The sequence below is a fragment of the Akebia trifoliata genome, chromosome 12, assembly GCF_017979445.1.
Source record: "Akebia trifoliata isolate Shusen 1 chromosome 12, ASM1797944v1, whole genome shotgun sequence".
In the NCBI taxonomy this organism is placed as follows: Eukaryota; Viridiplantae; Streptophyta; class Magnoliopsida; order Ranunculales; family Lardizabalaceae; genus Akebia; species Akebia trifoliata.
The window spans coordinates 34,854,983-34,877,519 of record NC_141386.1 but is presented as its reverse complement, the minus strand read 5'-3'; the positions used below and the strand labels follow the sequence as shown (position 1 = coordinate 34,877,519).

At 36.7% G+C, this 22,537-nt stretch overlaps 3 protein-coding genes across 6 annotated transcripts; 2 read left to right on the top strand and 1 right to left on the bottom strand.

Annotated features, from left to right (window-relative positions):
• The first annotated feature begins 759 nt into the window (after positions 1 to 759).
• Positions 760 to 5,881, top strand: LOC147389851 (Nuclear transport factor 2 (NTF2) family protein). 4 transcript variants are annotated; one of them, XR_015170641.1, is made up of 6 exons: positions 760 to 1,196; positions 3,858 to 4,012; positions 4,219 to 4,285; positions 4,880 to 4,923; positions 5,009 to 5,111; positions 5,330 to 5,601. XR_015170641.1 is itself a non-coding variant. In XM_086418464.1 (6 exons), the coding sequence occupies exons 1-5, from the start codon at positions 836 to 838 to the stop codon at positions 5,100 to 5,102; spliced, it is 729 nt and encodes a 242-aa protein (XP_086274590.1). In that variant the 5' UTR covers positions 762 to 835; the 3' UTR covers positions 5,103 to 5,111; positions 5,330 to 5,601. The 4 variants fall into 4 exon arrangements, 2 of the variants coding, with proteins under 2 accessions (XP_086274591.1, XP_086274590.1); XM_086418464.1 differs by having other exon boundaries at positions 762 to 1,196; positions 4,880 to 4,931; XR_015170640.1 differs by lacking the exon at positions 5,330 to 5,601 and adding an exon at positions 5,620 to 5,881 and having other exon boundaries at positions 763 to 1,196; positions 4,880 to 4,931; positions 5,009 to 5,262.
• Positions 5,882 to 6,325: 444 nt separating this feature from the next.
• Positions 6,326 to 7,744, bottom strand: LOC147389850 (protein ROH1A). The gene has a single exon (XM_086418463.1). The coding sequence runs from the start codon at positions 7,608 to 7,610 to the stop codon at positions 6,408 to 6,410; it is 1,203 nt and encodes a 400-aa protein (XP_086274589.1). The 5' UTR covers positions 7,611 to 7,744; the 3' UTR covers positions 6,326 to 6,407.
• Positions 7,745 to 20,656: 12,912 nt separating this feature from the next.
• ATMYB103 (myb domain protein 103) lies at positions 20,657 to 22,235 on the top strand. Its single transcript, XM_086417499.1, has 3 exons — positions 20,657 to 20,870; positions 20,965 to 21,094; positions 21,318 to 22,235. The coding sequence occupies exons 1-3, from the start codon at positions 20,738 to 20,740 to the stop codon at positions 21,976 to 21,978; spliced, it is 924 nt and encodes a 307-aa protein (XP_086273625.1). The 5' UTR covers positions 20,657 to 20,737; the 3' UTR covers positions 21,979 to 22,235.
• Positions 22,236 to 22,537: the final 302 nt, after the last annotated feature.

Sequence of the window (22,537 nt, the reverse complement as noted above, 5' to 3'; positions counted from 1 at the left end):
TTTCTTTCTTTCCTTGCCAGTACAAAGTATTCCCTTATCGTTCCGCTTCGCTGAACTTGCTTTCCTTACCTCGCGTAGAGCTCACTTCCTTCCTTTCCTCATCCCTGTCTCTCCCACCTCTCTTGGCTGGATCTGCTCTCACTGCTCCCCCCACCCCAGATGGCTATGCCTGGGATCTCTCATATTACATTGACCCTCTGCCTCTGGCCTCTCCTTATTAATCTAGTAATGTTGCTGATATGACAATGGCACAAAATCATAGATTGTTTTCATAAGGATACATAAGAAAAAGATGTGCAAATATGTGCCCTAGCCACATTAGCCACGTACTCAACCACATGCTAAGACTGCGTGCATTCAACATTATTCTTAGAGTCATGATAATCTTACAACCCCATGTGGCATGCTCAATCGACTACCCGACGTGATAAGTTCAGGAATTGTAGATTTGTGCTCCTAGGGATATATGGTTATCTTGAGATACATTTTTTTTTATAGGTAAGTACAACCATGTGTCTTGAGGAGCATAGATCTATGGCTCCCAAACTTGTCATGTTAGGGTAGTCAATTGAATTTGCCACGTGGGTAGTCAGATTATCACGGTTCTCATTCTTGTATTTAGCAAAATGTTTAAGTGATCTCTCTCTCTCTCCACATGAGAAAAGAATATTCCACATATGTAGAATCTCGGCGCAAGTTAGCATGAGCTACACAAAATTCATCTACGGTACGTATATAACCAACTTAGTATATATCCATTCTCCTGGCCACCATTCATCCAGGTCATTGGAGATATTAATATTTTGTCGAAGACCAACCGTTTTTCTCTAAATCTATGGCCTCTCTATTTTCGTTTGCTTCCACTACTCCCCATCGCGATTCCGAGCACCGATGTGTCATTTTCCGACCTGTATATCGCCGGAAAATCTGTACGTTCCGGTGTAATGGAAAGAACCCAACAAATAGTTCTTCTACAAATAAGGAATCCGAATCCGAGAAGAACGTGTTGCTTAAGGTGGCGTGGTATGGCTCTGAGCTGCTTGGAATTGCTGCCTCCTTCATCCGTCCTCCCTCGAATGTCGAAGCGAGGAATGGTGGAGAGCTTGGGCTTGCTGGAGATGGGTTTAGTGTGGTTGATCGTTCCCAAGTCGTAGAAACCATCAAGGAGGATTTCCAACGATCGTATTTCGTCACAGGTTTGAAATTTCAAAATGGGCTTTTCGAGTTTTTCGACAATTCGTAGTTCTAAATTTCTTAGTGTTCTTCGTTTGCTTTGTTTACCCTTTTAGTTTTCGAATGGTTAGCTAGTATCAAGTATTGCATAATGATTTCATAACATTTGGTCGACTTTTCTCAGTCTTTTTCGTTTTAACTGTCCCCCCCACGTAAGTTCTACTCGTTGTTAGTAGAATGGACCAGTGACGCTTTTCATACCAGAAAAAAGATCCTTTGGGCTATGCTTCCCTCCGCTATCACTTGGGGGATTTGGAACGAGAGAAACAACAGAGTGTTCAATAACAAGAGTAGCAACTTTCATGCAGGTTTCTTGGAGATCTTGGGTTTGCTATACCTTTGGTCAAAGCAGAACATAGAGTTCGCGGGAACTACATTTGATGATTTTGTATTGAGATGGCACTCCTTGTGTAACGACTAGTGTGTTTTTTATTTTTTGTTACTTTTCTTTGAGGCTCTCTCGGCCTCTTTGTTTCTTGTCTTCCCTTTCTGATCAATATATTATACTTAAAAAAAAAAATGATTTCAGTTGTAAATTATAATTAGTAATTGTCGGTTCGATTTCTAGCTAGCATGAAATGGTTTATAGGAAATTCTTTTGGTGATCTCTTGGGTTTGATTACATTAATAAGGTGGAGAGATTCCATTGTGTTAAGTTTCGCATTTCCAACTTCCAAGACCATGTTTACAATTAACTACTCATTACCAACAGTTTGAATCATTTTTTCATTCAATTCTCTCTCATTTTTAAAGTTATTATATTCGTTTTTTTTACTATCTCAATCTGCTTTATTTTTTGGCTTCCACTCTTCATGCCCTTCAACCTACATTGCAAATCTCCTTCTAGTGATGTCTCTTGTTGAGTTTAGTCCCACATTGGACTCTCATTGCCAATTGGTTTTGAGGTGGACCTCCAAATTTATCATGGTATCAAAGCGGGCCTTTCTCTCCTCTACGCCACCCAATTCATATCTCCACATGCTTTGGCCCAGTCCGGCCCACACATGCAGGGGTGTGTTGAATTTAGTTCCACATTGGACACTCATTGCCTTGTCTCTCTCTTATAAGCTTTTGGCCCTCTCCACTCATTGCCAATTGGTTTTGAGTTAGACCCCCAAATTTATCATCTCTATTGGTATCTCATCATCAAATCCTTATTCCCAAAAATGTGGGTTCAGATGAACGAATCTTATCCCTCCATTCAATTATGTCTAAATCCATAGCAATAAACCAAACCGTCTTAAATTTTGACTTTATTTTATCTTCTATTGTGGACACTCCAGATCCCATAGATTTTCCCTTTTTTTTTATTTAGTTTTTCTACTCATGCATCTCAATGCTTCCCCCCCCTCCTTTTTTGTTGGCATTTACGATCTTGAAAATCCCTGCATTCAAAGTTGTTCAGTCAAATCCTAGTTTCTTGGACTAGCTTCTTTACTTGCATTAGTCCAGCTTTGTTCAAAAGTGTTGTTGCTTGTTGCAATCGGATACGCTATTTTTTTAAGCTTTGTAGATATGATCTATTTATAATTTTAGATTCATTGATGCCTAGAGCCATAAATCTAGACGTAGTTTCTTGATTGAGTTCATATCCTTATCAAGACAATAGAGTCACTCTAAACTTCATCGTATTGCTAGGAATGAGGACCAAATATGAGGGCAATATGAACTGTTACGAAAACCCACAGATCTTCAATGATCTTCATCTGATTCAGATTGGTCTTATCTTCTTGTGAATGAGGCTAGCCAAAGAAACTGAGGTTAGAGCTTCTAGTGTTTCTACTGTGGAACTGTGATTTTTTGTGATTTCAAAACATTGTGTTCAGAGCTTCTCTTTTGCAACAAGATATGTAACAGTTGGTTGATCGAATCCCAAAGACAATAACGCATTTATGGATCCTGGGTCCTTGGAGGCGAAACAAAGAATCAAACTGGGACGGCCCAACTGATAGCTATCAATTGTTCCCCATGAAATCAATTTAAACTGATAGCTATCAATTGGTCCAGATTCTACCCAAGCCATTTTAAACAATTTTTTTACAAGTCCATTTTTTCAGTTAAACCACATTATCCTAACTTCATTTTTGCATGAATTTTTTTTCCTATATCTTTTGGTTCTTTGATTGACCTAAATGTTGAAACAAGACAATAATTTAAACTATGAATTCAATTATTTGATTTTGTAAATCTTAACTGAAATACAGCTTGATATTACTAGTTTAAGTTTATTGTAGTTGTTAAAAGCTTGTTAGTCAATTCTTGAAGCCGGTCAGTTTATTCTTCCTATCAATTACAACCTGTATTTGTGTTATTCACAAGGCTGACTATTGTCTAAGTAACAAAGGTACGAATATATAGAAATATGAGGATACATGGCTATCGTCATGCCTGAGAGAACTATATATGAGTATGAATTTACTCTTTCTTCTCACCTGTCATTAAAGATAGTATTTGTGGATAACACAGATAAAATCAATAAAATTGATGGAAGGGCAGAAACGGGGATTTCTAATTCTTTACTGATGTTCTGTTTTAATCATCCTTCCAAGTTTTTCTCACACACATTTCCATCCTATAATTAATTTTGGTGGTCAAACTGAGTGATTCTTCCTTTTAATGTACAGGAAATCTGACACTCAATGCTTATGAAGAGAACTGCGAATTTGCTGATCCAGCGGGTTCTTTCAGAGGGCTTCGCCGTTTCAAAAGAAACTGTTCAAATTTTGGGTCCCTAATTGAAAAATCAAATATGAAACTTATGAAGTGGGAGGACTTTGAGGCAAGTCCCTTTGTTTATCCTCTCAATGCCTTCTTAAGAGAGGGGAACTAAAATTTCACTATCTCATTATTTTGGCGATAGAATGACTCCTTAGCTTTCTAAATTTATGTTTAGCAGTGCTGACTGGAGAAGATTGTCAAATATGTCAATGATCTACAAGTTATTGTTTAGTTAAATTGATGATAATGAATCCTACTTGGATGCAGGATAAGGGAATAGGGCATTGGCGTTTCAGTTGTATCTTATCATTTCCTTGGAGACCCATTCTTTCTGGTATGTAGAAAATTGTTGATGGAAATGAAATATAGGCTATCAGTACCATCTTAGATTCTTAATCCCATTCTATGTAGCAATGGTGGAGAATTTTAGAACCTTTTTCGTGTCTTCATGGATATGTATGTCGATATTTACAGACACCTGAATGCACATCAGTCACCCTTTATTTGATTGGTTTTTTCTCCCTTAAAAGAGGGCTAGCGTGTTCCATCCTACAGGCAGAACTTATTAAGTTGTTTAACACTAACCGTTTGATAGTCTTCCCTCTTACAAATCTACCTATATTAAGTTATTTCATAACTCAATTGTGATAAAAAATGATTTCTTTTACTTTTCATGTATATTCTTTTTTCAAAAATGTTTGAATAGATAAACACACACATTCACACTTGAGGGAAAACATGAACTCATTTCATGCTTCTCAAAGTTGCTGTGTCAGATACCTCATCAGCATTGGACACTGAAGCACCTGTCCATGTTACTGTTGTATAGGTCCTATCACGAAAATGTTTAATTCTTTGTTGTCCCACTAGTCAAAACAAATTATTATCTATTATTAATCCAATGGGCTCTGATTGTGCTTCTTCACAGCCACGGGATATACAGAGTATTATTTTGATCCACAATCTGGAAGGGTATGCAGGTAGCATGTTATTTTACGGTTATTATTTTGATTGATACATTTTTCTATCCTTCCGTTGACCTTGGTTAACCTTGCAGGCATGTGGAGCACTGGAACGTTCCAAAAATGGCACTTTTTAAGCAAATACTACGGCCTAGCCGAGGGTTTTGGGGTCAGAGGACACGTGTTTAAAGAAAGCAGGTTTTCAATCAGCATATGACGAACACAATTGTAAATTATATATTGTAATCAAAGATAAAGGATCAGTTTCCAATGCTCAAAACTGCTTGGCTGAGACAAGATGCATGCTGATTCAATCTCACCTTTGGTGAAGGGAATGCAAATAATAGTGGTAAACCTGTACTCCTTTCCTACCTGATTCCATGATCTCATTGTTTTCTGTGGTTTACACTTTACAGGTAACTGGCCAACATTAGAAAGTATATCTGAAAAGTGTATGCAGAAGTAACCATATGCTAGCGAAGATTTTTCGTCGTGAACAAGAATCGTAATCTTAAGATACCCAGATTCGTATGCATGTTTAGTGTACTCATATTGGCAGAAAAGAAAAAAAATGCATTTATGATTTTGTGTAACGTTATTCTGCTGTACTACTTGTTGGCAAATATTAATTGTTTGTTATACCAAAATTTATGGAATTTGTATTAATATTTTGGTTTTAATTCATTTATCTCTGTCTTGTACTTAGAATATGACGTGTTGAGCCCTGCGCCCTTGTTAAGGAGGTCCCACGTTATCATCACAGTACCAAGGGTCGAGTTTACGCCTCACTTCCTTTGTTCTATTTTCTTCTTTTTAGTATTGTATATGTTGTAGAAGGTCACATATAAGGCCGGGTTCCTCTTCTTGTGCATTATTTGTTCATTTTGGTCACCCGCTAAATGATGTTCCAATTGTATTGAAGTACAATGTATGTTGTGTTTGATCAGGTTATGGTTGGATGAACTTTAGGTAAGAATCTCTAACAAGATCTGAAATCAAGTAGTAACCTACCTCTGAAGTTGTGTGAAGATGAAGGTTTTGCTTGCGTATACTTAATCTTTTTGTTGGTCCCCGACATGTTGGTCTCTTTCGGCAAATTGTAGCACCTTAAGTAATTTAGGGGACTTTGATCCTTGATGTTGAAAATACATCCTAGGCAGTTCATCAGCTGTTATCCATTTATTGATGATACCTACCACAATATGATCAACATGTACCAATATTATCTCTAGAAATATTCTCTCATTATACCCTTAAATTACAAACACTTTGACAATTTTACTAAGTTAACAAATATCCTAAGTCATAAGAAAATTTTATAAGACAACAATAAGACCAGTTATGTTTAGTGAAGCTGATTGTTTAGCAATCAAGCAAAAAAATATGTTTATGAGCTGAGTGTAATAGAGATGGATGCCAACCCCATTCCATTAGCAAAGAAGATGCAACAAGGACACAACAATTTACAATCACATGGTTCCCTAAACGCAAATACTACAAAACTGGTGATGACAATTTACTGGATTGGTCCAACAAATTGAGAACCTCTGCTCTGCTCTTCACCATCCGATGGAAGACCTCTCTGACTTGGCGTTGTAAAGGAACCAATCCTTCTTCCATCCTCTGACAAGTATCTGCCAATTCCGCCACTTGTGCTCCAATTTGCTCCATCTGCTCTGCCTCCACTGGGTACTGTATTGAACCCACCAATTCAATCAAAGCTTGACTACACTTCTCCAATCTCTGCATCTCTTCCAACAATCCAACTGACCCCTTCTTATCCTTCTTCTTCGACTCCTCCGCGATTCGCTCTTGTAAACCAAACATCGGTCCAGCCCAAGCCAATTGCCTAGGAATTGGGACATGGGTTGCAAGACCAGTGCGGTCCTGACAAGGTATCGCGGTGACAAGCACCCACATTACAAACACTAATACAGTACTCATGACATAAACCGGTAAAGCCAATCCACTCGATTCTGTCCCGCTGCGTGGCATCACCAAATTGTTTGACATTGCCTGAATTTGTTTAGCTGCTGACCAGGTCCTCGACACACTCATCGACAACGACCTGAAATTAGTGGCGTTTCTTTCTTTAATTACAGGTGTGCCACCGTGCCTCCGCCCAAACGACCACGCCCGTTCTGTCGCCTTGTTATTACTACTACAACAACTACTACTACTACTACCACCGTCTTTACCTTCAAGCGTGGTCATCCATGTTACGAGAGAATTCAAGGCCTTCTTAGCGCGTCGAATCTGACCTTCCCCTAATGGCTTTTGTCCGAGAACCGAAACCGCAATTCCAGCTAATTTCTGCCATTCACGGATCGATTCGATTCCTTGGGTGATTGCATTGCATATGTCCAACGCTTTTAGGACGCGATCGAGCAATTCGGGGATGAGGCGATCAAGGGGTGGTTTAGTGAAGTGAGATGGATCGCGACAGAGGACGAGGACGGCCTTGAATTCTGCTTCACAGCAGAGGAAGACGTCGAGGAGCTTTCGAAGCCATTCGATTGAGAGAAGGTTTTCGGTTGTAGAGAGATGGATGAATCGATCAGAGATGTGTGTTTGGAAGTGTTCGAGGTGTTCGAGTTCTTGTACTTGGGTGGATTCCATCGAGATCACTTGATTTCTTCTAATACTGAGGATCGAACGGCCTAAAAAGGTAGAGCATTGTTGATCCGTTGTAGGCATGTTTTCAGTTAATTAACAGAGAGAGAGAGAGAGAGAGAGAGGTGGAGATGGAGAAGTAGTTTGAACTTTGAAGTTCTATCTATATGTGGCCATTGAAGATGGGATAGCTTTTAGGGGACGAGACCGGTTCTTGTTCCTTCCCTTGGAAGCTGACTAAGCAGTTTTTAATATTCATTTTCCACAAATACCCTTATTTTCTAGATACAATTACGGAAGCCCATGATAGTGGCACTATGTTAATTGTCTGTTAAAACAAGGGCAACATCAGTTAAGAAATGATGCTTGTCTGAATCAGCTTCAGGACTCCTTGTTGTTCGTGGCTTAGGACGCGTGGTTTATAGCCAGATGGACAATTTCGTCCAATGTCAGAACTGAAGAAAAGAAAGTGAAGAGTTTTCGAATCTTTTGACCGAGTCTCCAATTTCTCGATACTCTATGACACGCAGGCACGTTTCGTTTCATATCTTCACACGATCTGCTTTTTGGACTTTTAGGGCTCCTTGCCGGCCCTCATCCACCGTTGGATCGCCTGCATTATTTATTTTTTTCCTTATTTGATGGGCCCCGCCATTTAGCTGGCAAACGTCACCATGATGTTGCAGTACGTACACCATTTATAAAAAAAAAACCAAAATTAAAGTCATGGACCGATTGAACGGTTTAGATAAATGACTTTGTGGGACACATCTATGGTATATGGGCAAATGAGAGAGAACATTTCATAGAGAAGGAAAAAAAAAAAAACTTCCGAGAAAAATTTATCCAATTTACAAAACTACCCTTATTTGATTTTGTGCTATTGATCATCTGCAAGTGGATCCTCTTTAGCACATTGTTCCTCTAACACACTTTCAAATGATGGGTGAGGTATTTTTTTTGGGTCCCGTTCAGCAATAAACATTTTAACAAACATTTTGGCAAAATATTTTTCAAAACATGGGTTAGAGATTTTGGAATGGACTGATTTTTGGTGAGGATGATCTCCTCAGTGTAGAGATCACCCTCACCAAAAATCAGCCCATTCCAAAATTTCTAACCCCAGTTTATAAGTTGAAAAATTGTGGACCGTCCATTTTTTGTAAATTATTTTTGATGGGGTTAGAAGTTTTGGAATGGGCTGATTTTTGGTGATGATGATCTCCTCACCATAGAGATCATCCTCACCAAAAATCAGCCCATTCCAAAACCTCTAACCCATGTTTTGAAAAATGTTTTGCCAAAATATTTGTTGCTGAACATTTCCCATTTTTTTTATATATAAATTAGCATCTCAGTCTCTTGTGATCATGATATAGATATGATTTAATAAAAAAGATGAAAAAAAAAGTTTTTTAATGCAGATTCATGTTTTTAAAAATGAGTGACCAGTAAGCTCCCCAGATTCTAAGTTGTGAGATCCTATTTTATCACTGATGTGGCACTCTTCCAATTGTTGAAAGTGTGCTACAAGATTGTTACATGAATCATGTGCTACAAAGGATTTGCTTCTTGATTATCTCAGATTCTGTAAAATCCCATATTGACTTTTTGTGATATAAAAAATCTTTCAACTAAAAACTCTTTTGATCTAAAAAATCTCTCACCCACACTTTGTGTGTCCTAATGATCTTTCCAGACATGTCTTTACAAGCCTATCATGGATCTTTTGATGGAGGGAGGATTAATTAGACAACTTTTGTCTTAAAGTAAATTGGATTATTGTTGTCACGATGTTGAGGTTTGAGTGTTGACTCTACATAGTCTTTATGAACAAAGGCAATGCTCTTGTCTAAGTTAAGGAAGAAGAAGGGAGTTGCATCAGGTTTACAAACTAGTGTGTAAAATAATGTCAAATCTCTTCATATTTGTTTTATTCTTATTTGAAGATGTCAACTAATTAAGTTGGTTAAAATAGACAAAAATAATACTGAATTTATTGATTTAACACTTTGTCATAGACTATTTAATTACAAATCTCAATACGATGATTTTGAATGGATTTGAATATCGAGTAAGACATCTTGAAACACATCCAAATCAGGAGTCACACCTTATGGTCCAGATCAATAGACCAGAGTGCTCCTATTCAACAGTCCAACTCCAATCTTCAAGGTCAAAGCAATGATCTACGACTCGATTAAATGTAATCAACCACAATTTAATGATAAAATAACACACACCAAGTAATATTCTATAACTTGGCATCACCTTATATTTAATGGCAATTACAACAAAAATGATAGAGACACAATTTAGAAATACAATAACACACACCAAGTAATATTATATAATTTAATATCACCTTATTTAATAAAAAGAACATCAAAATTGATAGAGACACACACATATTACCTTTGTTAAGATCTCTCCAAATGTACATATATGCTCAAAATTCTGCAATACTTCTATAAATCCTTTCTTAATTAAATTCTCGAAGGACACGTGTAAAGTGGGCCCCTGTTAACCATTCAAACAAAACATTAAAGAAGAGGAAATGTTTATGAGATCAAATGAAATATCAATAGTTGACTCGAATCCATCGAATATATTGACCAAGTCAAACAATGCTTTAGTATATTTTTAATTGATATCCAATTGGATTTTATTATTATTTAGGATAAGTTTGGGTTTGGGTCAACCAAACCCGTGATATTGACTTTGTGTCACATATCTCCAAACCAATTCTGTTGTGTATTAAAGTCTTTTAACGTCCCCTGGTGAAGACCTCGGTGATTCACCACACGTGACTGGCACGCACATTCATGAGAATGGAGATATCCAGTATATCACGAGCTATCATGTTAAGTACCTTCTTGGTTTCATCACTGTATTATTCGCAATCCACTAAAGGGGGTTGTATCGCCTCCCTAGACAATAAGGCCTAATTGAATTACCTCCCTAAATTAAAAACAAAATTGAGTTACCACCTCAATTTCATGAATTAATTTATAAGATTTTTTTATATTGTTTAGTGTTGTAGATGTTAGATGTTATTGAAAGAAACTTCCACTTGACGCCTATACATATGGGTGTCTGCCACACTTTAGGGGGAAAATTTATAGTAAAGCTTTGGTGGGATAAGAGATACATAACACCTAAAATGACATGGTTCATAAGTGACAATTTGCCACGTTGGAAGGATAACGAAAGAAGAGATAAAACTCAAATGTTAACGTCATCGGAGGTAGGTAAGATGGTCGACATGTTCATCCTATCATCAATTGAGCTATCACATTTGACCCATGTTAGGGTAAGTCGTTAATTGATGGTAAATTCAATAGATACGTAATGATTTAGTGATTCGAGAACCTTACTGACGAAACGAGTGAGAGTGACTCTACTCACCTCTCATGACAAAAATATGGTCGAGATGAACGGGAAAGATATCTAGCGTCTATGGTGTAGACACCTCAATTTGAACGGGCCACTACTCGAAAGAGCCCAAAAATATCGATTTTCCAAATAAATGGGCTAACGGGCCTTAAGGGTCTAAGTCATTGAAAAGTGACATTTTGACCAAACCGAGGCCCCTAAGACCTCTCAATGGTTTAGGAGGCCCACCAAAAGGACTCGACCTACCTTACGCTTTTTCACAATTCACCGCACCATTCCTAAAATCGAAAATAATGAATTCTCAATAAAATTTACCGACAGGCCTTGAAAAGCTCGATTTGCCAACACGTGGCATCTTTGATCAAACCGATGATCTCAAAAATCACAAAAAAAATAAATAAAATTAAAAAATGAGACTTGAGACGCCTACCACACCTATCCCTTTACCGCTCCATCTCCGAATTCGAAAAAAAACCTAAGCCCACCTAAGGTCCATAAACCCTTAATTCTTCAAAATCTATCTTCCTCACCTTATCCCTAACCTAAATCTAATCTACACCACCTAAAATCTAAAACCAACCTCAACCCTCAAAATTCATTTCAATATAACCCTCAACCAATCCTTAAAATCCAAAATCATTTCTAAAACCCAGGCCCAACACTACAAAGCCCACAAATCATTAATCATATCTAATTCATTATCCAACCCACAACTCTAACCCATAAACCACAACCCACATCAACCAATTACTCTTTTATCATCAAAAGAATCACATGTCATCACCCCATCTCACCTCCCTCACCCAACTACCTATCCCATTAATTTTCTTTAAACCTCATCTACCCCTACCTCAACCCATCACCTTTTCTCTCAAATCAAACACATCTACCCACACTCCTAACCTATACCTCCCCTAATCTACCTACATCAACCCATCACCTTTTCTCTAAAAAAATCTAATCTACCCACACCCCTAACCTATACCTCCTCCTTATCTACAATTATCATTCCCTACAAAATCCACATCTACAACCTAAACCTACATCCATCCTCTCAAGTCAAACACTCAACCTCTCCCATCAACCCATCTCAACCCTTCATCTCCATCCCTTTTGACACATGACATCATCTCCCACACCCTCCCAAAATATCATCAACCACCTTTTTACACAACCCTTCTTTTAAATTAAAAACACATCCCCTCAACTCACTTCACCAATTAATTACTCTCTTACACAATCTCATATTCTCAACCACTCTCATCAATTCTCTTCCATCTAACACTCAACCCAAATGGGTTAAAAGATCCAACCCATTTAACCTCCCTTCCCTAAATACCTTCCTATCTCTCCCAAATTACACTCACTCTTCTCTTAAACTCCACACCATTCTACCACTTCTCTTCATTTTACCTCATTATATCCCTAAAATAACTCCTCAACATCTATAAATACCCTCATCTTCTTCTCAAAAAAGTCCCAATTTTTCACTATAAAAATTCTCCCCCCAACTCTTACTACCAACCACTATTCCAAATTCTCTCTCCCAAGTCTCACAAAAAAATTACTATACTCCACTCATCTCTCTCACCATCTCTTCTCTACTCCTTCAATTACACAAAGAAAATAACATTTTCCTAAACTACTAAGGACCTTAGAAGACATTGAAGAAGAAGAAGAAAAGAAAGATTGAAGCTTTAAGGTGGGTTCAAAGTGTACTCCCCCTCTCCCTCTACCCTCTCCTCCTCCCTCTTCTATCATCCCTCTCCGCTTCATTTTATTTTTTAGGATGAATGGACTCTAAGGCTAAAGGTCTGTAAGGGTCATTTCCATCAATGGAATGACCTTATGATCAAGCCAAAAATAAACTCCTATTTAGGGTACAAATGCACCCATATGACACATTGTTTTTTTTCACATCTTTTTAAATAAAAAATGACCAAGTTTTTTTGAGGTTACTGCCATTTGGCAGGGAGAAAAGGGTGCCTAACACCTTCCCTTTTCTCCAATCGAGCCGTTTACCCAAATCTTAAGGGTTGATTTAGTCTTATCCATCGTGAGTCACTACGAGTCCAAAATGGTAATTTTTCAAAATGTACATCGGGTGACCATTCACACCTACTTACAACATGAATAGTGGCGACTCTTAACTTTAGTAGATGTGGTCATCGTAATGACGAAATCACGTGTCTACACATGGTATAAAAACATATCCCTGAGTTATAAAAGGATCATCAAATCTTTACAATTATAATGAGAGAAGTCCGAGTAGAACTGGTTCAACACCAAAGTTTAAGTAGCCATAAATGCCCTCACTTTTATATTCTAATATAATATAATCAAAAGTTAGTTTGGTAAAAACTAAGAAAATTATAATTTATTGGCTCATGTTTCTTAAAATTTTGAAATTATAAAAATATCCCTTTTACTATATAGCATTAAAAAATTCTTTAATTAAAATTTTAAATTATGAATAAACCCTTTTAATACATGTGCGTTGCACACGCTACCTTTTTAGCAAATTCTTAAGACAACCATATCTCTCTAAACACTCTCTTTTGAGGGAATAGATCATATGTAGCATTTTTTTTTCCAATAGCAATTCTTTAATAGTCCAAAGTGCTACATTAAAAAATAAAAATTTGCACCTAAGGTTCATGGCTCAGATCATTTTTATTTTTGAACTTTGGGTTTTGATCTAATCAAAACCCAAATTTAAACGAACTGATTTTGTTATCTAGTCTCTCTCAATTGTCGAAAAAATACTACAAGATGGCACGAAGTCCAAATAACCATACTAGTTGCTTAGGTGAAATTTGGATTCGTCCAAACCTTGTGAGTCTTCATCCACATGAGACTCTCCCTAAAACAAGGGTTGTGTTGGAGTAACATCGTGGGAGACAACGACTGACGTGGATGCATGTTAGAACCATAGATGTTTTTCATTGAGATATGAGGGAGATCTCGATGAAAGCATCTATGGTTCTGTGTACACCAATGTCCCCAACGATGTTCCTCACAATGTTACTTCATCATTATTCCTAAAACAAACACATATGAAATTATTAAATATCCTGAAATAATTTGAACATTTTAAATCTATTTTCTATTTTCCAAAAATGAATATTAAATAGAATACCTTACACTTAAATATATAACATATAACTTGTGAAATATACAACATTTTTTATTTGAATCTAAAAGTGTGAATAAATCTCATGCTCACCATTGTTCTTAAAATTTAAGTTGGGACAATGACTGTGAAGGACTCTTTATTTAGAATAAGTATCGAATAATCTCCTAATAAAGAACACAGATCATATAAGTCCCACTTAATAAAACATGAACCTATTAAGGATTTTTAAAGATTTTTTTAAAGAAAAATACTTGAAATACCCTTTTAACAACTTTACAAAGTGATTCGATCTAAAAATATACCGAGTCAAATAAAAAATTGTCTAATTTAATGATTATTAACATTTTTGTGAAAAATGAAAAATAAATATTTTTATTTATTAATAAAAGAGATGATAACCATACTCAGCTCTACCATCATCTTTGTTGTAGTCATCATCATCATCATCATCTATGTGAGTTAAAGATTACTAGTTTTAGGATCTTTTTTTTTTCTATAAGAGATGACCATAGTCAAGAGGCTTGACATTAATTTTAAAACATAGGAGTTCCTCAAATACTCTCAAATAAACACATTTCTTTAAACGTCAAAAATCGTTGAAAAGGTAATTACGGTATTTTTTCTTCAAAAAATCCTCTTTAGACTAATATTTGATAAAAAGAGTACTAAAGAGTCCATATTTTCAAAAAACAGGTCTTTGCGGTTATTGTCCCAATTAAGTTTGCGTCCTATATTTTTGTATAATAAATAATATGCAGTTGGAATATTTCCAGATTTTACAAAATTTTCAAATATCTTAATCAAGAAAATTTTGAAAATGTTTGAAGATCAAATGCTGGACTTGGTCTAAGATTCAAAACATCAAGTTGAGAAAAAGTTGGTGAGAATCTTTAATTCAATATTGTTCTTGCATCAAATGCATCTTGATCACGTCTTGGTTGAATACTTTATCACAACTTAATTAATGCTCTACCAATCATCAATAAATTACTAGGCAGCATTGGTGCCAGAATCCGGAATCAGAAGCCTCAAAAGCGATTTTCTGGAGTTAAATTACAGATTGGTCATTGGTGCCTTGTGACTTAAATCCAAAAGTGGGCCAGAATCCAAATCCGCTCCGGACTAGCTTCTGTGGGAATTTGGAAAGATTATGAATTGCAATACTTTTTTTTTTAAGCTAATGGCCAAATGTGCAAAATTTGGAAGTGATTCTTCCATAATCAGAATCAGAAATTGCCTAAAATAGAATTAGGACAAGGCCCATTTCTTGCAATTTTGGAATTTGTTTATTGTACATTTTTGTATTAAAGTGGTGTTTTGAACTTACCTATGTGATATTTTGTATTACTCACTGTAGAAATAGGGACAGCAAAAGGTGGTTTTTTATTCTACATTTTCAAATCAATTTCCAGCAATGTGTAGCCAATTGAGATTCTAGATTCTGAAAATCATTCTATATAATTTGATTATAACAATCGAAAATCAGAATCTAACGATCCGAACCAAACGCTCTTAAAATAAATTAAAAAACACAAATTGTAATAGGATGGAAAGATTGGCGTAGAAGAAAAGTTAAACAACTTTCCAACCTTGAGGGGTTGGCTCAATGGCAATTTCAGATACCTAGTATGAGCAGTATTTCCTCGGGATCACCCTCACTTACTTGGCGTGTATGATGTGCGGGCGTTGCACGTGCCTGGGAGAGAGACCCATATGCCTTGGCTCTTTCGGTCTCCCTAGTTGGACGTAAGTTCGGACATCCCCGTCATAAATAAATAAAAAATATAACTTTCCCTGAAATAGCACCAATTGGATTTCAAGGCATTTTTCTTGCATGAGTTAAAATGTTAGGCAGAAATGTGTGTCACATTCAAATACAGTCCAAAACACAGTTGCACATGTTAAAAATGGTCCGACTGTGTCTTGGTGGTACATGACAGTGTGTCACAGAGTGAGTGAGTGACCACAGCTAACCTTGGATACCCATAAAGTCACAATGGGTGGGACATGGAGGGGAAAACACATGGCCAAAGATGGCAAACAATGATTTGAACCCAATTCTGGCATCAACACTAGATGACAATTAACTCGTTCATATAAAGCATTAGGCTTGTCTTACTGGTACCAAGTCTAAATAAAGGAGTAGATTTGCTTCATGTTGGCAATAATGATAAAATAGTGTCAAATCCCTAAACATGAATCCAAATTCTTGATCTAGATTTGAAATGCAAACAACCTTGCTTGCTTGGCAAAAAAATAAAAAAATACCTATCTCGATCTAATTAGGTCGAAATGATCAATTTATGTATCTCAAGGTGACACATGGCATCTTTTGGTAAAAATTATTTTTACCTCCGAAAGACATGTAATATATTTTTTCTCTCAATTGAATTTCTTCCAAAAGTGGATAATTATTCATCTTTTTTCTCAAGTCGCAATTCAGTTTGATTCTCTAATTTTAGAGACCACTTTGTCATATTCTTTGTTTGAGAAGTGAGAAAGCTCTTTCTCCTTGTGTACATTCATCGTTCACTTTATTGAGGTTTCCAAAATCAGGGAAAATCGAGGCCTATCTTGGAATTAACTTTTTAAATCTTGTTTGGTTACTCTCTGACTCCCATACTTTTGGACCTCACATACAAATTTGGATCTTAAAAATAGTAGGAGAAAAAAAAATGTAAGGGAATTAATTGCCTTACTTTTCTTCAAAAGACCCCAAAAAAAAAAAAAAAAAGAACTAGTTTCAATGTTTAGGGATGGCAACGGGGTGTGTTTGGATTGGTTTTATAGCTAAATCTGGCCTCAGCTCCAATTACCATTATTCACCCCGAACCTGCCCAACCCCAACTCGGGTCTAATTTTTTTGACCAATCCCCGCCCCTAATAATTTTTTTAAAACCTGCCTCCGCCCTACCCTTTCAAAGGAGCAACTCGCCAACAAAAACAAGTTAGGGTGCCAATAGAAGCTCTCTCTCATATTTTTTTTTAGATTTCTGTTATTTATTATTATTATTGGGATTTAAGATTTAATATGAGTAATCAAAATTATAAACAACTACTGAAATTGTTTGAATGAGTGTTATAATATTTTGGAATGTTGAGATAATAATTTGAGCCAATACTTTGTAACGTTTGAATGGCGTGTTTTAATCTTTAATTGGGGTGTGATAAATAATTTAAGAAATCGGGGTGTAGTATATCAAGGCGGAGTAGGATATATCAAAACTGTCCCCGCCTCCAAAACCATTTAAATGTGCAAATACCTTACCTTATAGGGGCGGGTTGAGGTGGGGCAAAATTGCCATCCCTACTAATGTTGAAACTGAATCCGTCAAGAATGGATCGGACCTCGAATTGGATTAGGTCTAAACTTGGTCCTAAAATTTTGATTTTTCCAAACAAGCCATTATCATTGTGTTTCAGTCCACCCAAATAGAGCCCAAGGTTTTTAACTTCTAATAGAGGGAAGGGGTCCATTTGGGTTTGTGGGCCAGGGTTGATAAAAGTCATCCTAAGTACTAAAAAAAAGAGTAGTCAGTAGAAGTCATGACCTGAAAAAGAGGACCACATTTATTAAGGAAAGTGGGATAGGGTGGAGATAGCCTATCCATGGACCATGAATGAGTTAGCTAACCAACCATGCTTTAAAAGAGTTTTTTTCTTTTTTTTCCAATTTTTCTCTGGCCCAAACTCTACAATCCCTCACTCCATTGCTCCTCCCTAAAGCTAAGTATAATAATAATCACTCCTTTTCAAACCCCACAACTCCTTCTAAGAAGACTCCCTTTATAAAATGATTTGTTAATTACTTTCTAAGTAGTATGCCTTGCTATTCATCCAAGCAAAAGTCACTCATCATCTTCACATCAAATGTGGTGGATGATTTGCATCAATCAACAGATACCCTCTTTTTCACTCTCAGCATCCATCAATCATTTATCGATATCTACGTATTTAAACCTTCCAAAATCATTAATTACTCACAACACATTAGCTAACAAATACCCAAATTTTGTATTCTAACTAATCATTTTTATAATCACTAAGGTAATCACTTTATTCAAAATAATCCCATATGTGCAATATTTCCTCGGGGCCACCTGCGAGGGTGGCTCAATGGAAATTTCGGATCCAATAAGCTTTGAAAGTCCATAGGCTGTGTGTTTGATACCTAGTACGAACAATATTTCCTCGGGGACACCTACTTGGGCACTCTGTCACTTACCTAGTGCATGTGATGTACAGACATTGCACGTGCCCAGGAGAGGGACCCATATGCCTTGGCTCCGGCACTGGTGCATCCAGTCCCCCTAGTCTGACGCAAGTCCGGACACCCCGTTATTTAAAAAAAAAAAAAAAAAAAACCTTACTAAATTACTATCTGGATACACCAAAACAGATGCAGTGTTTGTGGCGTTAGGATGCTTCAAATAATAGGTAGGAACATAAATTGAAACATCTTGATGCCACAAAGATAGTTATTAAATCGGATACGACGACCCACATAATTATGACAAGGCTTTGATGATGATGACACTTTTTTTGTGAGCACGATACTAAGGTAGATATGCGAAAATTACAAGGAAGGATCAAATATCAATTTTTATCGAGAATGAGTTCTTGATGAGTTATCGGTGTCATTGGATGGTTATCACAAAAATAATGTTACAGGCAAATATGGTAATCTAACAGGGACCAGAAATAAAGTGATATCATTGAGTTGTCTCTATATCACATGATGAAACAATCTTCAATGTGTACTCGGTGGAGATATACAAAATTGGAAATAAAAACTAAACTAGTTAAATTATATCTTGGTAAAATGCAGTAAATGTTATAGACCTTAGCTATTGTGTATGAATGGAGATCATCACTACAACCATCATGTTCCTTTATTTAAGAGTGGTTATAATATGACTCCCCCATGTGGCATACTCAATCGACTCTCCTGATGCGAGGAACCATAGACTTTATATCTCGGGATACACAACTGTACATCCTCATAAATCTGTACAGTTGTGTATCCTGATGAAAGGAAATCTATGGTTCTTGTACACCCCCTGTCAGGGGGAGTCGATTGAGTATGCCATGTGGGGGAGTCAGATTATCACGATTATTTATTTAATTATGTCTAAAGTCATCATCATGAAGATTATAAACATGTTGAAATACAAGACTTGATCAGATCAAAAAATCAATGGGTCTCACCTAGATCTTGTATGCCGACAATCAAGCTTATTGTCTAACACACAACATTCTGGTGTTTATTTTTTCTTGCTAACAAAGCAATAGGTAATAATTAACTAGGAAAAAAAAAATAATATAAAACAAGAGTAAGAACTAATGTTAGGGCCTGTTGAAAGATTCTGGTGGTTCCAATGGGCCCAAGCAGAAAAGAGTCCAATGGGCCGTGTTCTTCTTTATATACACGTGTGAATTTTGTTGTCTTGTGAACCGTATTTAATATATTTTCTGGTCTGTTATACCTTTGATTTTTGCCCATATAGACACCTAATTTTGGTGGCACACCATGTAGACATATCCAAGGTTTGAAATCTTATCACAAGGCAATATTTCAATCAAGAGAAAACTTGAGATTACCTTACAATAAAAAATTAAAATAATTTCAAAACAATAATATTTCGGGGTTAATATTTCATTTTGATTTTAGCCAAAACATTTTGAAACTAACCAATGACTGTTGGGTGTAGTGGCCAAGACCCACCCTTAAAAAAGGGAGAGGTCCTAAATTTAAACTCTCTCATGGGCACCCACAAGGATTTATCCAGACTGACTTGATATATGTATTTTATGGGGTATTATTGCATGTAACTGATGTATTTTGGGTGAGATATGGTGCTCTAAGAGGCCAATTATCTCGCACTTACTTAGTCAGGCCTATGGGTCAGGACATCCTTGTCATTAGAAAATAATTTTTTTTTTTTGGAATTGTATGAATTTTTAATCATGCATAGCCACATCGAAGAAATCAATCTCCACTATGATGTAAGTTCTCAAATCTATTGGTTAGAAATCACCAATCTAATTAATTTTTAGCCAACACCTGGGAGAGTACTGTTATGTAGGATGTCTTATATTCTTGTTTACTCTTTGGACTTGGGCTTCAAGAGGTAAAATCAAAGGGGACCTATGATCTTTAGGGGTGTAAACTTCAAAGAATATAGTTCGATTGGATTTTGATTTGATCCGTGGATGTAGGCACATTGCCGCATCACAAAAATCCTTGTGTTGTGTGTGATTTCTATTCTCTTTACTGTTTTTCTTCACAAGTATAGGATTTGCTAGCTTGAACAATGAAGGGTTGGTTTGTTTTTTTTTTTTTGTTTTGTTTGGTTTGAGAACAGTGAAGTAGTAGCTAGCATGGGTCATGGGTGGGTTGTTAGATTGGAGTACGTGAAGTCAGTTACGTAATACAAGTGTACGTAGTAGAGAGACATAGAATGAAGTCGATGGAATGTCGTTTTAGGGTTAGATGGAATGTTAGTTGGGCCCATCTGGTTCAAGTGTCGGGTCGACCCTTAAAAAGAAAAAAAAACAAGAAATAAAAAAAAAAAAAAAACATTTTTTTAGAAGAGATTATTAAGAGGGGCCTGTTCTTCTTCACCATTTCAAAACCACACAAACAAAGCAAGAAAACAATCAGAAGAGGTGAAGAAACATGGGTCAGCATTCTTGCTGTAACCAACAGAAGGTTAAGAGAGGACTTTGGTCACCTGAAGAAGATGAAAAACTCATTAGATACATCACCACTCATGGCTATGGTTGTTGGAGTGAAGTTCCTGAAAAAGCAGGTCTCTCTCTCTCTCTCTCTCTCTCTCTCTTTATCTCTTTCTCTCTTTCTCTTTCTCTCTCTCTAACAAACACTTGTGTGTTCTTTGGGTGTAGGGCTTCAAAGATGTGGTAAAAGTTGTAGGTTGAGATGGATCAACTATTTAAGGCCTGATATTAGAAGAGGGAGGTTTACACCTGAGGAGGAGAAGTTGATCATCAGCCTTCATGGTCTAGTAGGGAACAGGTTTAAGTAAACTCCATCATTACTTTTGTTCTTATATGTGCATGAAATTTGGGACTGTTTGATAGGTTAGTGTTCAAATTTCAAAACGGGTATCACTTGATCATGAACCTTCAATCTTTAATGATCTAGATCAGATCCTCCATGATCCAATTTTCCTCTTAACTCATCTAAATTTTATCTTCTATTAAGGTTATAAGTTGTAACATGTTTGAGAGGTTTGTAGGTGGGCTCACATAGCAAGTCACTTGCCTGGGAGAACAGACAATGAGATCAAGAATTATTGGAATTCATGGATTAAAAAGAAGATACGAAAGCCTTTGGTGCCTCCGACGGTGACCGCCCAGCCTAATATTGAGCCAATTCAATCTGGGTATGGCTTGAATCAAGCAGATCATGTAGTGAATCAAAATTTGACGGGAAATCCACTAGTTCAAGAAACCATGTTTTCTTCTCCTTCCCCACTTTTCATGTTCGACACTGGTTTAGTAGTCGATGGAATTGGGAGCGGTAATTCACGATCGGAGCTTTTCCATGACACGGCAGGCCTAAATCCCGACTCTTGGCATGTAAATCACAATCAAATCCAAAGTTTTCCCCCTCCTCCGGTATTTTCGAGTAGTATGGATTCGAATTATTTGCCACCAATGTTGGATAATATGGAAAGTGTGATGCCCATTGAGGTGCAATCATGTAGTATGGGTGATGATGGAGAAATGGCAATGGAGTGTTTGCAGAGACAAGAGTTGACTGAATGGGTAGAATCCCAGCAATGCCCAGCATTTCTAATTTGGGAACAAGTTGAAGCTCAGCTTGGTGGGGAAGGTCTTGCACCAACTTCATCAAATATGGAAGCAATTCCAACTTCTTACCCTTCTTCTTTATAAGTTAATGATGGTGGTGGTGACTCTCTCTCTCTCTCTCTCTCTCGCTCTATTTATTTTATTTAAAGGGCTTTCAAATAGGAGTGATTGGATTTGTATAAGAAGAATTTGTTTTCTTTTTGGTTTTCTTTGGAGAGACATACAATGTGAGGATTGCAATCAAAATTCAAAGCATGTATATTATGTTTATTGGTCTTTGGAAACAGAAGGGAGAAATAAAAACGCGTCAGCAATCACCAATGGTTGATGATGATGAGACACCCATGCATCCTTCTTTGTGTTCTTTGGTGTTGATTCTCTCTGCTCCCCCAATAGCAATTCTCTTTCTCTTTCATCATGCATGCCTTTTGGAAGAGAATACGATTTTTTCCACAGAAATTGCAAGGGTTTCTCTCTCTTTCATGTCTCTTGAATGCATATAGTGTGTATTATTACACCTTTTTTTTCCACAAACGTAGTCCCACATGAAAACGAGTCATGTGCTTGTTTGGGTTCAGGATGATCTCAAAGGTTAGGACTGGGAGCATTGGAAATTGAAGGATATTACAATTTTGAAAAGCAT

Bases quoted from the DNA above. Each gene is read 5' to 3' on its own strand.
- LOC147389851 (XM_086418464.1), top strand. From the start codon at position 836: ATGGCCTCTCTATTTTCGTTTGCTTCCACTACTCCCCATCGCGATTCC. The intron at 4,286-4,879 runs GTATGTAGAAAA...GCTTCTTCACAG, and splicing joins TTGGAGACCCATTCTTTCTG to CCACGGGATATACAGAGTAT. The intron at 4,932-5,008 runs GTAGCATGTTAT...TTAACCTTGCAG, and splicing joins CAATCTGGAAGGGTATGCAG to GCATGTGGAGCACTGGAACG.
- LOC147389850 (XM_086418463.1), bottom strand. From the start codon at position 7,610: ATGCCTACAACGGATCAACAATGCTCTACCTTTTTAGGCCGTTCGATC.
- ATMYB103 (XM_086417499.1), top strand. From the start codon at position 20,738: ATGGGTCAGCATTCTTGCTGTAACCAACAGAAGGTTAAGAGAGGACTT. The intron at 20,871-20,964 runs GTCTCTCTCTCT...CTTTGGGTGTAG, and splicing joins TGAAGTTCCTGAAAAAGCAG to GGCTTCAAAGATGTGGTAAA. The intron at 21,095-21,317 runs GTTTAAGTAAAC...AGAGGTTTGTAG, and splicing joins CATGGTCTAGTAGGGAACAG to GTGGGCTCACATAGCAAGTC.